Consider the following 14,586-nt stretch of genomic DNA (forward strand, 5'->3'; position numbering starts at 1 on the left):
TTTTATTCTGACTACAATTCTAGATAGGTGGAATGTGCCTCTAAAGAAATGGGAAATGGAATCAAGCAAGGACCACTTTGGCATTAATACTCTGATTGCTTGTGACTATTTAGTCAACGCCATCCCAAATGAACCTGGTTAATCCAAGAAAACTCCTGTCAATAGTAAACTCAGGGCTCTAGTTCAGGAATGTAAAACCAAGGATGCTGAGATAGCTAGGCTCAAGGCTCGTGTGGCAGAGGTGGAATCTGAGAGGGATGCCCTCAGAACTGAGCTTGCCAAGGAAAAGGAAAAGAATGATAGAATTCTTCACAATATGCTGAATCTTCTCCAAGCCCAAAACCAACCCTCTAGCTCCCACAAGCCTTAGGAATCCTTGCTTTTGTCTCCTGAACTTGTCTAGTACCCTCAGGGACCCGGATTAGGGATTTTTCTATTTTTTTTGCTCATGTTTTAAATGTTTTTTGCTTTCTGGTTGTGGATTGTGGTAGCAACATATCTCTATCAATGAAATCTACTATTTTTGCTCTTGTTCAATGTTTATCTTTCCTTGATAATTTAAATATGTTTGCTTGATTACTGATGATTAAACCATGATTCCACTTGCAGTTGCCCCAGTGGCCATGAGTACTTATTAAAATCTGGGACTCACACTTTGTATGCAACTTTTCGATGATGCCAAAAGGGGGAAGAAATTTGTGCTTTACACACATTCTGAATAAGTGATATTTATAACCTAATTAACCTGGTCCTTGATGATGAGTAAATTTTCTACACTTTGTTTTGATGGTTGAGTTGAGTTCTTACAGGATCCAAGTAAGTAAAAAGCACAGAGTTTGTCATCATCAAAAAGGGGGAATGTGTTGGCCCAAGAACAGGTGAAGTTTTGAAGATTGACAAAAGAACTCAGACATGGACCAGGTCCATCTTGTAAAGCACAGTCATGATCAACCAGTACATATGAGATGCACGTGAAGGAGATAAATCTAACTGATCAAGAAGCGATATCTCCTGATCTGATCGAAAAGGTTGCATATTGGATAAGGAGAGAAAGACTCCTTACATGAAGAGAACACAGTTTAGGAAGAAGATAGTGTTAGAGTTTGAGATCACTATGAACTCTTCTACGATAGAAGAGTAGCAATTGAATCCCAGTCAAACTCTGATAACTAACCTATTAAATGTCAGTGTTGTTCTCTTTTACAGGTAATGCACACAAGCAGAAGTTAAACTTAAATTGAGAGCAAAAGAGCAAGGCGATTTTGCAAGCAATTTACGTATGATTCGAATGTGCAATCCTGAAGCTACTTGAACGAGATAGAAGAACCAGTTCCAAGTGTCTATCTTTTATTCTAGTTCAATTGTAGTAGGTGATTTTACATTGTATCTTTCAGCTTTCATAGAAGCAATTGTATTAGGTACCCAGAGTGTTCAAGTTAGAGTTAACTTGAGGTTGTCACAACAGTTGAGGTTGTGTGCTACAACGGGATTAGAGTTAATCCTTAGGTTTACAAAGAGTTTTGTAAATGCTGTTTTCAGTGATTTTAGTAGAAGTTTGGGAAAATCCTACTGAGTAGTAGGTCGTGGTTTTTTCACCTTTTGAGCTAGGTGTTTTCCACGTAAAAATCTCTTTGTTCTTTATTTTCTGTATTTATTATTCTGCAAATAGCAGTAGTTGGAACACCTAGAAGAACCAGTCAATCTATAGTTCAGATAAGCGAAAAGTGGGTACCACACAAATCACCCCGCCCTCTTTTGTGGTATTGATGTTTAGAACATCAAGAACTGTGAGAACCATGGCCCGATGATGCCCCACGATAACCTGGGCGAGCTGACTGAGCATGCCTGAATGGGCGGCCTCTGCCGTGCTGAAACTGGCCCCCATGATGAGTACCACTGAATCCACCCTGACCACAAGGCCTCTTAGCCTCCCTCTCGATCCTCTCCTGACCACGAACCATCTCAATCTGTCGAGCTATGTCTACAACCTCAGCGAAGGTAGCACTGGACACTCTCTCTCTGGTCATAAGCAACCGAAGCTGATAACTGAGGCCATCTATAAACCTCTTTATCCTCTCTCGATCTTGGGAACCAACCAGACCGCATGACGAGCCAAATCTGAGAACCGCATCTCATACTGTGATACAGATCTATCACCCTAACGAAGCTGCTCGAACTGCCTGTGCAGTTCCTCTCGGTGAGACTCAGGTACAAACTTCTCCAAGAAGAGAATGGAGAATTGCTGCCAAGAAAGGGGCACTGCGTCAGCCAGCCTACGCCTCTCGTAAGACTCCCACCATCTAAGTGCAGCCCCTGAAAACTGGAAAGTAGTGAACGAGACCCCACTAGTCTTCAAAATACCCGCGATCCGAAGCATCCTCTAACACTTGTCCAAGAAACCCTGGGTGTCCTCGCCCTCTGCACCACTAAAAGTCGGAGGCTGGAGTCTCCCAAACCTCTCCAATATGCGCTGCTCATCCTCTGGCATAACCGGAGCTACATAACCCTAAGCAGCTGCAACCGGCTGGGCTGGAGGTGCCCCCGATGTCTGAAATCCCTGCACGACCTGCTCAGGTGTGCGAGCGGCGAGAGTCTGAGTGCCTCCCCGGCCTGAGAAGTAGTTGCGGCCGTAGTAACTGAGACCGCCCAGTGCACATTGACAGAATCTGGGCCAGGGCCTTCTGAAGGCCTAGAATCACAATAGGCACAGTCGTTGCCTGAGCTGGTGCTGCTGGAGCGTCCACAACTGGGAGCTGAACCTGAATTGGGGCTGCTGGTGGATTTGCAGGTGCTGCCCTAGCTGCTGTGCGGGCTAAACCTCTGCCCCTACCACGGCCTCGACCGCGTCCTCGACCTCTTGTGGCCCCAGCTGGTGGTACTGGTGGTCGTCCATCCTAACCGGTTGTGCGTGTCCTCACCATCTGTGAGAGAATAGAATAACAGAAGTTTAGTACTAGAATCAACAGAATCGCACGACAGGAATTCAAGAATATGAAGTTTTCCTAAAGGATCTGCAGCCTCCCGAGGATAAATACAAACGTCTCCGTACCGATCCGCGAGACTCTACTAAATCTGCTCATGACTCGTGAGACCTATGTAACCTAGGCTCTGATACAAACTTGTCACGACCCTAAAACAGACCCGGCCGTGATGGCTGTCACACCTCCTTTTTACCCGAAGGGGATAATAAGGGAGTTTTTCCAATTTAAGCGTGAGACCTATGTAACCTAGGCTCTGATACCAACTTGTCACGACCCTAAAATAGACCCGGCCGTGATGGCTGTCACACCTCCTTTTCACCCGAAGGGGATAATAAGAAAGTTTTTCCAATTTAAGTGACATAATTCGAAATGGGATTATTTTATTTATTTAGAGTCGCCACTTGGGATATTTATTATGGTGTCCCAAGTCATCGGTTTATTTTAAATTCCAAATCGAGGAAAATTGACTTTATTTAAAAGTCTGCGAAACCAGAAAAACTGGATAAGGAATTCTGTTAACCCGGGAGAAGGTGTTAGGCATTCTCGGATTCTGTTGTGTAAGGATGTTTCCACCTAATTAAATTGTTCACTTTTTGAGATGAGGAAAACAGGCATAGAGATTAGATTTTAGATGTTTAGTTTCAGCATGTTCCTTGCACTTCACCACTAATGTTGTGCACATAAATGTCTACATACACACCTTGCACTGGATACTATTAAGGGCTTTAAAATAATTATAACGACAGGATTCCAAACAGCACATCATAGAAATGTCATCAAAATGCAGCATATATGATATATATTGTGTACACACTAAGTAAGAGATTGAAGAATACCTAAAGTGCAGAATTATAGCAAAGTGCCAAACAAAGGCTTGAATCTTTAGGGATGAAGCTCAGCATACCATATCCAACAGAATCAACAACGAAAATCATCAGCAATCAACAGAATTTGAACCTAGAAAATTTAAGTGAATATTAGCCACTAGAAACACTTTGAATGAAGTTCCCTTTTAATCATGTTCTTCTTCTGTTTCTGAGCCCTTTTCGTTTTTCAGATCTGTTTTCTTTTCTCTCTTTTTTTTTTTGTATTTTTGGCAGTTGTTTCAGCTGAGTGAAAGGGTGAGCTTTCAGATTGTGAAATGAATGTTTGTTTGAATTTTCTCTAAAAAAAAGAACAATAAAGGGGAGTGTGAGGAAAGAGGCAACTAGGTCTTTTCTTGGGGGTGGGGGGGGGGGGGTTCTCGATTCTCTGGTGGGTGTGTGAGTGAGATGATGCTTAGAGGAGAGTGGGATGGGAAGAGGAGGAAATCGAGAAGAAGAGGGGGACATTAGAATCAGTTGAAGGTGGTAGATTGTACGTGGGTAAAATGAGGAAGAAGAAGTGCGGGTAAATAGTTTGGGGTCCATGGGTAGGAGTAGTAAATAGTTTGGGCATGGGCATTAAAGAGTAAATAGTTTGGAATTAATGGGTATAAAGTGAGATTTTCTCTTTATTAAAAGCCTACCTCCTACACTATAAGATAACAACAATAATCAGACCCCCCCCCCCTTTTTGGGAAAAAAAACTACCTCCTACACATAGATAACACATATCAGACCCCCCCCCCTTTTTGGAAAAAATCAACACCTTCTTCTTTTTCTTCAATTTTCTCTTCTTCTTCGGCTAACAATGCAACTTCTTCTTTGTCATCATCTTGGACAACCTCAACTCCATCAGACACAGAAGCACAAGTGCTAAAAAAGATTGAAGAGCGATAAACAGAAGAAATGGGGAAATGGGCTTTGAGTTTTGTTGAGTTTATCTTGAAGTTGAAGTGAGTATTATAAGTACTTAAGGAAAGATGATCTACTGAGAATTTAGGCTTTTGAGTGAAGAGATACAGTGAAGAAGTAGAAGAAGTAGATGTTGTAGCAGCAACAGAGAAGCAAGAACCTGACATTTTTTGTACCGAAGAACCAGTTCGGGGTGATGCTTCCATGGTCCTACCATTGTTGGGCTTGAAGCTCAATTTTATTTTTGAAGATTTCTTGTTTGATTCAAAGTGGGTGCTGTTAAATATTGCTTATAGTACCTTCTGAAATTTCATACTGAAATTTGATAGCGTTTGGAGCTGATTTGAGGTGATTGAGATCGAAATTTTCAGTAGAAAATCGAAGAAGAACACAGCTACAATATACCGCTACGGTATACAATATGCTGTAGGAGTATATAGCTATACTGCAACACTATACTATTATAGTTTACAAAACAGTATACCGCTACAGTATACTAATATTCTATAGGAGTATATAGTTATACTGCAACAGTATACTATTATAGTATATAATATATTGTTATGGTATACTGTAATAATATGCAAGATATTGTAACAATATGATGCAATAGTATACAATATACTATAAGGGGTCGTTTGGTTGCCGGTTAGAGTTATGCAGGTATTAGTTATACATGTATTAGTTATGCAGGGATTAGTTATGCAGGGATAAGTAATGCAGGGATTAGTTATGCAGGTATTAGTTATGCAGAGATTATTTTTTTGAATGTTTGGTTTGTTGTATTAGAAATTGATATACATTATATAAATTTTAAAGTAAAATGCTTGTTTACAACTATACCCCTGGCCTTCTTTTGCATTGTTTTTTCTCTCTTTCCATTTATGTAGGAAACAATTTAGTTAGGAACTTTGGGTGTTACTTTCACTTCTTCGTCATACTACTGAACTATGTGAAGTTTAGACATATTTGATTTTCACTTCTTAGTTTTGGTATTTTCATTTTCTAGTTGCTTCTCCAGTTTGCTTTTGCTAGTTTGTTCTTTAAAAATGAGAGAAGACAAGGTATATAGTTGGCAAGTGAAAGCAAGTGAAACCTGTTGACGGGTTGGCAGAGAAATAAGGAAGCCTTATGTGTAAAGTGATAGGGGTAAATTTGTCATTTCAGTATTTTATCCATGTATTACTAATACATGTATTAGTTATTCCATCTTCTACCCCGCATAAAATAATACACAGATTGACTCATAACTTATACATGTATTATTTATGCATAATTGAAAAATGCCAACCAAACATGGTATTAGTTATGCAGAATTTTATACAAAATAACTATTGCCTACCAAACATGGTATAAGTTATGTTACCCCTTATACATGAATAACCTTTCTTCTAACCAGCTACCAAACGACCTCTAATTGTATACTTATTACCCGTAAATTCACTTGTCTTTTCCCTTTTAATTTGTTTTAAGCTTTTACCCAAGCGTGAGGGGTAAACTGAAAATGCAAAAAAAAAAAAAAAAATTATAGTATGCTATATGATGTAATGGTATACTCTTACAATTAGGTCCTTTTAGGATTTTTTTTTTGATAACTGATATTATTTTAGTTTAATAACTGAATTAAATTTTTTTAACTCTTTGCGTACAATTGTATACCCTGTTGGTATAGCTATATACTATACCGGTATCATATGTTCGTTAATATTTTTTTGGTTGTATTAACTACATTTAATTGGTACACAACTTGATTTTTCTTTAGTAATAATATAAAAAAAAGTGAAAACGGTAAATGAAATTAGATTATGAAGAGAAAAAGAATATAAAAAACAAAAGTTAAATAAAATTAGAAAAGGAAAAAAGAAAAAAAATAAGAAGAAAACGAGAAAAAAAAGGAAAAAAGAAAAAAGAAAAGAAAAGAAGCATAGAAATAAAAAAGAATTGGAGAATAAAGAAAAAATTCTCCATAAAATTTACTATGAGTAGGAAATATAATTAGTTTATGGGTAGAAAAATAAATGGGTAGACAAGGTTAAATAGTTTTGTTTTTGTGGGTAACTGTATCAAAATCCCTTTAATAAAATGGATATGGGTATTTGTGTAGTGGGCTGGGATAGTATGAGCTTGGGTAATTTGGAATTTTTGGGCTTCAAATTAAGCTGGCCCAGACGAAATCGATAGACCAAATCCACCTCTTTTTCTTTGTTTTTCTTTGATTTTAAATTCTAACAAATTAAATCCTAAATTAAGACCTAACTTAAATCTAAATTAGGAAAAAAAAAAATTCTATTTATCTATTAACAAATGCATGTAAAAATCTAAAACAAATATTTTGTTTGACTTTTATGCATTAGTTCTAACAATTAAAGAGTGGTTAATTCCTAAAAATGTAAATTAAACCTACGATGACATGAAACGAAAAATGTGATAATTTTTATGATTTTTCTTATGATTTTAAAATATTAAACATGCATGAAATGCAACTAAATAAGGAAAAACTCCTAAAATCAACTAAAATTATTTTTGATCTATTTTTAGGAGTTATTTTCATGTGGGGCAAAAATTAGGTGCTAACAATGGCGCCTAGCGTGAAACTAGGCCAGCCGACACAAACCCCAAACCAACCAGAAATTTCATAATAAGTCATTTAAAGTCATTAATTAGCTAAAAACCTCCATAATATAAGTGAAAAGACAATGCGGAAACATAACACAACCCGATATCGGGGTGTCACCAGTCATGAGCAACTACCAACTAGCCCAGGAATAGGAAAGGACAACATAGTCTGAACAAATGCTAACACAAAGCTAAATAAGATCAAAAGGAGAAGCACTGGGCTGCGAACGCCAAACAACTACCTAGTCAACTCCGGAAACTTGCTGGAAGACTGATCAGCACACCCTATCGCGATCCGAGACTCCTGGATCTGCACACAAGGTGCAGGGAGTAATGTGAGTATGCCAACTCAGTAAGTAATAAAAGTAAAGGCAGTCGAGCAGTAAGAAAACACGTAAACCACGTCATAACGCTACAGCAAAAGAGTATAAGTCCAGAACAATACAGTAAAACAATAAAAACTCGTAAAAACAACTCAGTTCAGTAAAACCCTTTAAAAACATCTTTCAATAGTTTCAAACGAGTGATGAAAACAGTGAGTAAAAGGATAGAAACGTAAACAGCCTGTCACGACCCAATTCCCACCCAGTCGTGATGGCGCCTCTCGTGAAGACAAGGCCAGCCAACAGAAACAATCAACATTTGCTTTTAACATTTTCTTAGCATAAACAGGTTTAATCCATAAATACTGATTAATCACACGTGCGGAAATAAACGTAACATAACGGGAAACAACCATCCCAAACTCAGCCCGATGATCGGGGTGTCACAAGTCACGAGCTACTACAGAGTTGATGAAAAATATACTACAAGTCTGGAAAACATAGTCTGAAGATGAATAAAATATGCAGAAGATAAGGAAGAAACGGGGCTGTGGACGTCGACAGCTACCTCGTCTCTCCTGGTCCGCCTGGTCTGGAAGGAAATCAGCGCTCAGGTACGAACTCAGCGGTGCCTGTCTCTGTACACATGGTGCAGGAAGTAATGTGAGTACTCCGACCCAGTGAGCAATAAAAATAAATAACGACTGAGAACGTAAAATCCCACAAGGGCACAAATAATGCTATCTCAAGCAGCAACTTCAGAATAATAGTAGAAACCAGTGAAAAATAATAAAAAAAACCTTTTTTGAAAACAGTTAAACATCAATTATACTCAATCGGTAAGTCAGCCATTGTTACCTGACCGGTCAGCCATTGTTACCTGACCAACGCGTACTCCAGTGTCATTGTTACCACTGGTCGATCATAGTTACCTGTCTGGTCAGTCATTGTTACCTGACCAATCACATTTAACAGTGTCATTGTTACCACTGTTCAATATTAAATCACTCTAGATGGGTACCCGCGCTCACTGTGGGTGTGCAGACTCCGGAGGGGCTCCTACAGCCCAAGCTCTATCAACAAGGCCTGAAAGCCTGAACAATATCAATACGAGGCCTGAAAGCCTCCTCACCTCACTCATCATGCCCTCACACAAGGCCCTCGGCCTTAATCAGTCCAGAAATAGTCAACAGCCCCCCGGGCAACAGTAAAGCAATAATACTCAGCTCAAACAATAGTTCAAATATCAGTTTAAAACTCCAAGTTTGAGTAAATATGGCTGAGTTCAAGAAACAGTATGAATTACATGGACTGAGTTCAAATAATATTTCTAACAGTGAGGAAAACAGTGATGATAGTTCATAAAGAGTTCAAACAGTCGGCAATAAGCCCCAAATATGGCAATAAGCCCAAATCATGGTGAAAACAACAAGTCATTGCTAATACGCGGTAAAATATCATCCGGACTGGACCAAGTCACAGTCCCCAATAGTAAATGACCCTGCGCTCGTCATGGAACGTGTGTCTCAACTCAACATAGCACCAAGTTGTGCAAATCTGGGGTTTCAAACCCTCAGAACATCATTTAAAGTCATTACTCACCTCTAGCCGGCCGATAACCTAGCTCGCCAAGCCTTTCCCTCTCGAATCGACCTCCTCGCGCATAGGGTCTAACCAAAACCACAAAGGATAGGTCACAATAGGCTAACAAATCGTAACCCAATCGAAAAGACTCGAAAAATAACCAAAATCACGAAGTTGGCAAAACCCGAGCCCCGGGCCCACTTCTCGAAAAATTACAAAATTTACATCACCGGATTCCTCGTCTCGCCACGATTCCATACATATCAAATTCATCAAAATCAGAACTCATATGCCCCTCCAAAACCCAATTTTTCATTCCAAAATATAAGCCCTAGTTCTTCCAATTTTTCCCAATTTTTCCAAGAATTAAAAGTAGATTCTTCAAATAAATGATATTTCTAGACCATAGGACTTACCTCCAATTACTTCCCAGTCAAAATCGTCTAAAAATCGCATCAATAGCTCCCAAGCTCGCTCAACAATGGAGGAAAAATGGTGGAGCTCGCGGATGAATTAAACCCCCTTTAAACCTTCTGCCAACAGTCCTTTTTCGCTTCTGCGGTCCCGCTAACGCTTATGCGGGACCGCTTCTGCGGCCAAATGACCGCTTATGCGGTTTTTCATTAATTACACAGCTTCCGCTTTTGCGATTCACTATCCACTTTAGCGGATCTCCCAAGACCGCTTCTGCGGTTAAAAACGCGCTCCTGCGGACCCGCTGATGCGGAAAGGGTCCGCTTATGCGGAACTCTTCACTCAAGCACCAAAATCGCTTCTGCGCCCTTATACCCGCTTCTGCGGAACCGCTTCTGCGGTCCATTTCCGCAGAAGCGGAAATACCAGATGACAGCAATTTGCAGACCTGCTACAACTTCAAATACTCTCGTTTAACCACTCAAATTCACCCTCGAGGCCCCTGGGACCTCAACCAAAAGCACCAACCCATCCTAAAACCTTATTCAAACTTGTTCCAATCCTCAAAACACGTCAAACAACGCTAAAACCATTAAATCACATCGGATTCAAGCCTAAGTTTCTTAAAAACTTCCGAAATTCACATTCGATCAAAAACCCAACCAAACGACGTCCAAATGACCTGAAATTTTACCCGCACATCCAAAATCACCCAACGAAGCTACTACAACTCTCGGAATTCCATTCCGACCCCCGGATCAAAATCTCACCTACCAACCGGAATTCGCCAAAATTCATCATTCGCCAATTCAAGCCTAATTCTACACCGGACCTCCAAATTCAATTCCGACCACACTCCTACGTCACAAATCATCCCCCGAATTTAACCGAATCATCGGAATTCACATCCGAGCCCTCTAACTACATAGTCAACTTCTGGTTGACTTTTCCAAAACAAGCTTCCTTCTAAGAGGCTAAGTGCCTCATTTCCAACTAAACCAATCCAATTCCATTCGATCACCTCAAATACCAATACTGAAATGCAGGGGAACATATTATGGGGACAACGGGGCGGTAACTCACGTGACGACGGGCCGGGTCGTCACAGTGATCCTGGCAGTTTTACCATTCCATGCACTCTGAGAGGAGTATATTTTGAAAAAGCACTTTGTGATTCTGGAGCTTCAATAAATTTGATGCCATTTTCTATCTTTAGAAAATTGGATCTTGGTGAAATGAAAGATATAGGTGTTTCTCTTCAGTTTGCAGATCAAAGTACCAAAAACCCTAAGGGAATAATTGAAAATGTGCTTGTAAGAGTAGATAAGTTTGTGTTCCCTGTAGATTTTATAGTGCTTGAAATGAAAGAATGTCCTGATGAACCGATAATTTTGGTTAGACCACTTCTTGCTACAGGAAGAGCAATCATAGATGTTCATCAAGGGCAACTAATCTTGAGAGTTGATGAAGAAAGAGTCATTTTTGATATGCAAAAGATACTAAGATTTTCAGGAGATGAGACATCATCTTCATGCTTTTCTATTGACATGATTAGTGATCTTGCAGATGAATTCAAAGATGATCAATTAATTTCAGACTCAATGGAAAGATGTTTGACCAAATCAGGCACCGCACAAGATGATGATCCCACAATTAGTAGAGAAGCTGAAATACTGGAAAAAGATTCTGAGGATAAGGAGATGCAATCAGAAGAAGTTCAACCAAAAATTGAACTCAAAGTTCTTCCTTCTAATTTAAAATATGTTTATCTTGGGCAAGAATTATTTCCAGTAATTATTTCATCTTCCTTGACTGCAGAACAAGAAGAAAGACTAATTCAAGTCTTAAAAGCACACAAAGGAGCCTTAGGGTGGACTGTAGAGGATATCAAAGGGATTAGTCCAGCAATTTGTACGCATAGAATCCTCATGGAAGATAGCTACAAGTCAATAATCCAACCCCAAAGGAGATTGAATCCTGCAATGCAGGAAGTGGTGAAAAAGGAGATTGTCAAGCTTCTAGCGGCAGGTATTATTTACCCAATTTCAGATAGCCCTTGGGTAAGTCCAGTTCAGGTAGTACCAAAGAAAGGAGGTATGACAGTTATAAAGAATGAAAATAATGAACTCATACCTACAAGGACTGTTACAGGATGGAGAGTCTGTATTGATTATAGACGTCTCAATGATGCTACCAGAAAAGATCATTTTCCTTTACCATTTATTGATCAAATGTTAGAAAGAATTGCACGATATGGTTTTTACTGTTTTCTTGATGGCTATTCAGGGTATAACCAAATACCAATTGCACCTGAAGATCAGGATAAGACAACTTTCACATGCCCTCATGGAACATATGCCTATAGGAGAATGCCATTTGGTCTGTGCAACGCCCCTGCTACATTTCAGCGTTGCATGTCAGCAATTTTTTCTGACATGACTGAAAAATTGCTTGAAATTTTTATGGATGATTTTACACTCTTTGGCAAAACATTCGAAGATTGTCTTTACCACTTGACTTTAGTTCTTAAGAGATGTGAAGAGACAAACTTGATTCTGAATTGGGAAAAATGTCATTTTATGGTTACTGAGGGAATTATTTTAGGACATAAAATCACTGCTAATGGGATAGAAGTTGATAAGGCTAAAATTAATCTTATAGCAGGATTACCCCCTCCCACAACTGTTAAAGGCATTAGAAGCTTTCTAGGTCATGCAGGTTTTTACAGACGGTTCATAAGGATTTTTCAAAGATTTCAAAACCTCTGACTAACCTCTTGATGAAAGATGTTAAGTTTGATTTTTCAGGTGATTGTATGATAGCTTTTGACACCCTTAAGGAGAAATTATCAACTGCCCCTGTAGTTGTGTCCCCTGATTGGAGTCAACCTTTTGAGGTTATGTGTGATGCTAGTGATACGGCAGTGGGTGCTGTTTTAGGCCAAAGGAAGGATAAGATTTTTCGTCCCATTTACTTTGCCAGTAGAACACTAAATGAGGCTCAATTGAATTATGCCACAACAGAAAAAAGTGTTAACGTGGNACTCCCTGCACCTTGTGTGCAGATTCAGTTGCATCACAGTCTGAGGGAGGACCTATCTAGCTGAGCAGCATTTCTTCGGGAGCATCGAGGTAGCTGCCTGGCGTTCGCAACCCTGATTCTTCCCTCCTATCCTTATCTTTTATCATCCTGTTTCTTAGACAGTATTGTTATAGGATGACACTCTGTATTAGAGGCTCATGGTCGTGACACCGGATCCTGTTTTGGGCTTATGTTTTCCGTATTCTGTTGGATTTCAGTACATTTTCTCCGTATTTATGGCCTTTTGGTATAATGGTTTGGCGAATTTGATATATGTGTTTAAACTCTTGAATCATCAATAGTTGGGGTATTTGTTGAATGGTCGGGCTTGCCTAACAAGGTGTCGGGCGCCATCGCGATCGGGTTTGGGTCGTGACAGGCTCAATTGAATTATGCCACAACAAAAAAAGAGTTACTGGCGGTAGTATTTGCATTTGATAAATTTCGTTCTTATTTGATAGGAACAAAGGTGACTGTTTTTACTGACCATGCAGCTTTAAAATACCTCTTAGCAAAAAAAGATGCTCAACCTAGATTGTTAAGATGGATTTTACTTCTGCAAGAATTTGACCTTGAGATAAAAGATAAAAAAGGAACGGAGAATCAGGTAGCTGACCATTTGTCTAGACTAGAAGACCCTCCCCTTGAGTTCAGCGAGATAAAAGAAGAATTTCCTGATGAACACATTTTTTCAGTTGACTCTGTTGTGACTCAACCACCCCGGTTCGCAGATATTGCTAACTACTTGGTTGGAAGATGGACACCCCAAGATCTCTCTTACCAGCAGAGAAAAAAGCTTATTTCTGATGCTAAGTATTATTTGTGGAATGAACCTTACTTGTTCAAAATTTGTGCAGATAATATCATCAGGAGGTGTGCACCTGAAGAAGAGATGACCAAAATTTTGTATCACTGCCATGATGGAGCAATTGGAGGTCATTATGCTGCAAACCGTATGACATTTAAAGTATTGGAGGCCGAATTTTTCTGGCCAACACTCTTCAAGGATGGCCGAGCATATGTTGCACAATGTGACAGGTGTCAGAAAACAGGTAATATCACTAAGAGAGATGAGATGCCATTACAATCAATACAGGTATGTGAAATATTTGATGTTTGGGGAATAGATTTCATGGGTCCTTTTCCTTCCTCTCATTCATTTGAATATATCTTGTGGCTGTGGATTATGTATCAAGATGGGTTGAGGCCATCCCCACAAGGAAGAATGATGCTCATACAGTGTGTAATTTTCTTAGAAAAAATATTTTTACTAGATTTGGCACACCTCGAGTCATCATTAGTGATCAAGGGACTCATTTCATGAATAGACAATTTTCTGCTTTGCTATCAAAATATGGTGTGACTCACAAAACTGGAACACCATATCATGCTCAAACACAGGGGCAAGTTGAAGTTTCCAACCGCGAGTTAAAAAGAATTCTTGAAAAGACGGTTGGAATTTCAAGAAAAGACTGGTCTTTAAAATTAGATGATGCACTATGGGCATACCGAACGGCGTTCAAAACGCTAATTGGAACATCCCCATATAAATTAGTCTTTGGAAAGTCTTGCCATTTGCCAGTTGAACTAGAACACAAAGCTTTTTGGGCACTGAAAGCATTAAACTTTGAATTAACCTTTGCTGGTAAAAAGAGATTGTTTCAGGTTAATGAATTGGAAGAACTGAGGTTGGAAGCTTATGAAAATGCCAGAATATTCAAAGAAAAAACAAAAATATGGCATGACAATTTGATCCGACAAAAAAGTTTCAAAATTGGAGATCAAGTACTTCTTTATAATAGCAGGCTGAGG

The 14,586-nt window shown here is 39.3% G+C and overlaps 1 protein-coding gene across 1 annotated transcript; it reads right to left on the reverse strand.

Annotated features, from left to right (window-relative positions):
- LOC109233673 (33 kDa ribonucleoprotein, chloroplastic-like) lies at window positions 4,576–4,962 on the reverse strand. Its single transcript, XM_019399544.1, has one exon. It carries the CDS (start codon window positions 4,960–4,962, stop codon window positions 4,576–4,578), a length of 387 nt encoding a protein of 128 aa, XP_019255089.1.

Source organism: Nicotiana attenuata, chromosome 10 (assembly GCF_001879085.1).
Source record: "Nicotiana attenuata strain UT chromosome 10, NIATTr2, whole genome shotgun sequence".
Classification (NCBI taxonomy): domain Eukaryota; kingdom Viridiplantae; phylum Streptophyta; class Magnoliopsida; order Solanales; family Solanaceae; genus Nicotiana; species Nicotiana attenuata.

Coding starts and splice junctions, on each gene's coding strand:
- LOC109233673 (XM_019399544.1), bottom strand. CDS start 4,962: ATGGAAGCATCACCCCGAACTGGTTCTTCGGTACAAAAAATGTCAGGT.